General features: G+C 53.3%; 1 protein-coding gene across 1 annotated transcript; it reads left to right on the forward strand.

The window, feature by feature from the left end:
• Positions 1-584: 584 nt before the first annotated feature.
• Positions 585-1,615, forward strand: LOC104384792 (olfactory receptor 1020-like; the record flags this gene model as incomplete). Its single annotated transcript, XM_010005971.1, has 1 exon — positions 585-1,615. A coding segment is annotated over one exon (1,031 nt), but the record flags the coding sequence as incomplete, so codon positions are not given.
• Positions 1,616-2,032: the final 417 nt, after the last annotated feature.

Genomic DNA, 2,032 nt, shown 5'->3' on the forward strand with positions numbered 1-2,032 from the left:
TCCCTGGCAGTTCCATAGCACAGTCTCATGTTCACCTGAGGCAGTCCCTTCTGAGCTGCCCTTTCTCAATGGTCAAGTTGGCCTGTGTGGTGCTGGGGAAGAAGAGCTGTGGGAATCCTTTCCTCCTCCTGAGAGTGCTCCAGAGAACCACAGGCACTCCCTCTGCCATGTCCCAGCCCTGGCTCTGGAGGAAAGGGGAGGTCTGGCAAGACATGTCACAAAATAGGGCTCTGTGGAGAGTGGCATTTGTTTTCTATGGCGCACTTGGTCTGTCCGGAGAGCGGAAGGATGTTGACTCTCAACACCTAGAACATCTTTCCCAGGGCACACCCACAGACACAGGAACGTGGTCTGTTTCTGAGTGAGCAAATGCACATCACTGGTGTATTCCACAGTGAGAAAGAAGAACTTCCCTTGGGCAGCTCACCTCTGGAGTCTGCAGGGGGCCTGCTGGAATGAGTGTTCTTCACCCAGCAGGAGAACATTTGTTTGTGGCACAAAACACATACTGCTGGTGTGAAGAGAGCAATGTCCCTCACGGGGAAATGTTGCCGGTAATTCTGACGTTGGTTTCTTTCTCTTAGGCCCTGTTTGTGGCAACCAAGGAGATCAAAGAGAGATCTGCATGGATGAAGGGGGGAAGGACAACAGGACATCATCCACAGGTTTTGTGCTTCTGGGAATACAGGATGTCCCCACACTCCAGAACCTGCTCTTTCTCCTCTTGCTTGTGATCTACTCAGCCACCATGGTTGGGAACATCCTCCTCATTGTGCTGGTGGTGGCAGACCAGCATTTGCACAGCCCCATGTACTTCTTCCTGGGCAATCTGTCCTCCTTGGAGACCTGCTACAGCTCCACCCTCCTGCCCCGCCTGCTGGCCAGCTTCTGGACTGGGGACAGCAGCATCTCTGCTCAGGGCTGCCTGGCTCAGTTCTACTTCTTTGGTACCTTTGTGACTACTGAGTGTTACCTGCTGGCAGCCATGGCCTACGATCGGTACCTGGCCATATGTCAGCCCCTGCTCTATGCCAGCCTCATGACCTGGAAGGTCTCTTTTCACCTGGCAGCTGCATCTTGGCTATGGGGTTCACTGCTGCTGGTGGTAGTCACAGTCTTCTTGTCCCAGTTGGAGTTCTGTGGCCTCAAGGTCATTGACCATTTCTTCTGTGACTTTGCCCCCTTGCTGGAGCTTGCCTGCAGTGACACCAGAGCACTCACAATTGTTTCTCCCATATTTAGCCTCTTGGATGTAGTTTTCCCGTTCCTGTTCACGCTGGCCTCCTACGTGTGCATCATAGCTGCCATCCTGAGGATCCCGTCCAGCACAGGCAGGCAGAAAGCCTTCTCCACCTGCTCCTCTCACCTCACTCTTGTCACCATCTTCTATGGCACCCTCTTTGTTGTCTACATGCTGCCTAGAAGAGCCCCACTGAGTCAGCTCAACAAAGTCTTCTCCTTCTTCTACACCATCCTCACGCCCCTGGTCAATCCCCTTGTCTACAGCCTGCGGAACAGGGAGGTCAGGGAAGCCACCAGGAAAATGATCAGGAAAGTCCTGGCTTGCACCCAGAGCTCCTGCTGCCCCGGGGACACAGAGAAAAGACACTTGTAGCTCCTTTGGAAGCTCTGGACACCAGCTGGCTCTTCAGGGGTGCAGGCCACAGAGTGAGAGCACTGGGAGGGGTGGCAGGGGGGAGGAAAGCAAAAGGCCCTTGGGGAGAAATGTCATTGGTTGAAGAAGAATGCTGGAAGTGTCCTGCGTTGCCTTTTTCCTTGATAATAAACACCCTGGTGGGCTCACCTGTGGGAACTCTTGATGTGTTAGTGTTTTCTTCTCTGGAGAAGATCAGAAAGGTTATTTGGCCTGACACATGGGAGACTTTCCAAGGGCCATCCCAGGGGAATCTTTCTCATGGTGGGTTTCCAGGGTGGGAGCCATCTGCCCCTATGGGGAACAGCTTGAATCTTGCGTGTCAGCTACTAATGAAGGTCTACTGCCACTGCTCTGGCAAGGCAAAATCATAGAATC

Source organism: Chaetura pelagica, unplaced genomic scaffold (genome assembly GCF_000747805.2).
Source record: "Chaetura pelagica isolate M959 unplaced genomic scaffold, ChaPel_1.0 C11728702, whole genome shotgun sequence".
NCBI classification, from domain to species: Eukaryota; Metazoa; Chordata; class Aves; order Apodiformes; family Apodidae; genus Chaetura; species Chaetura pelagica.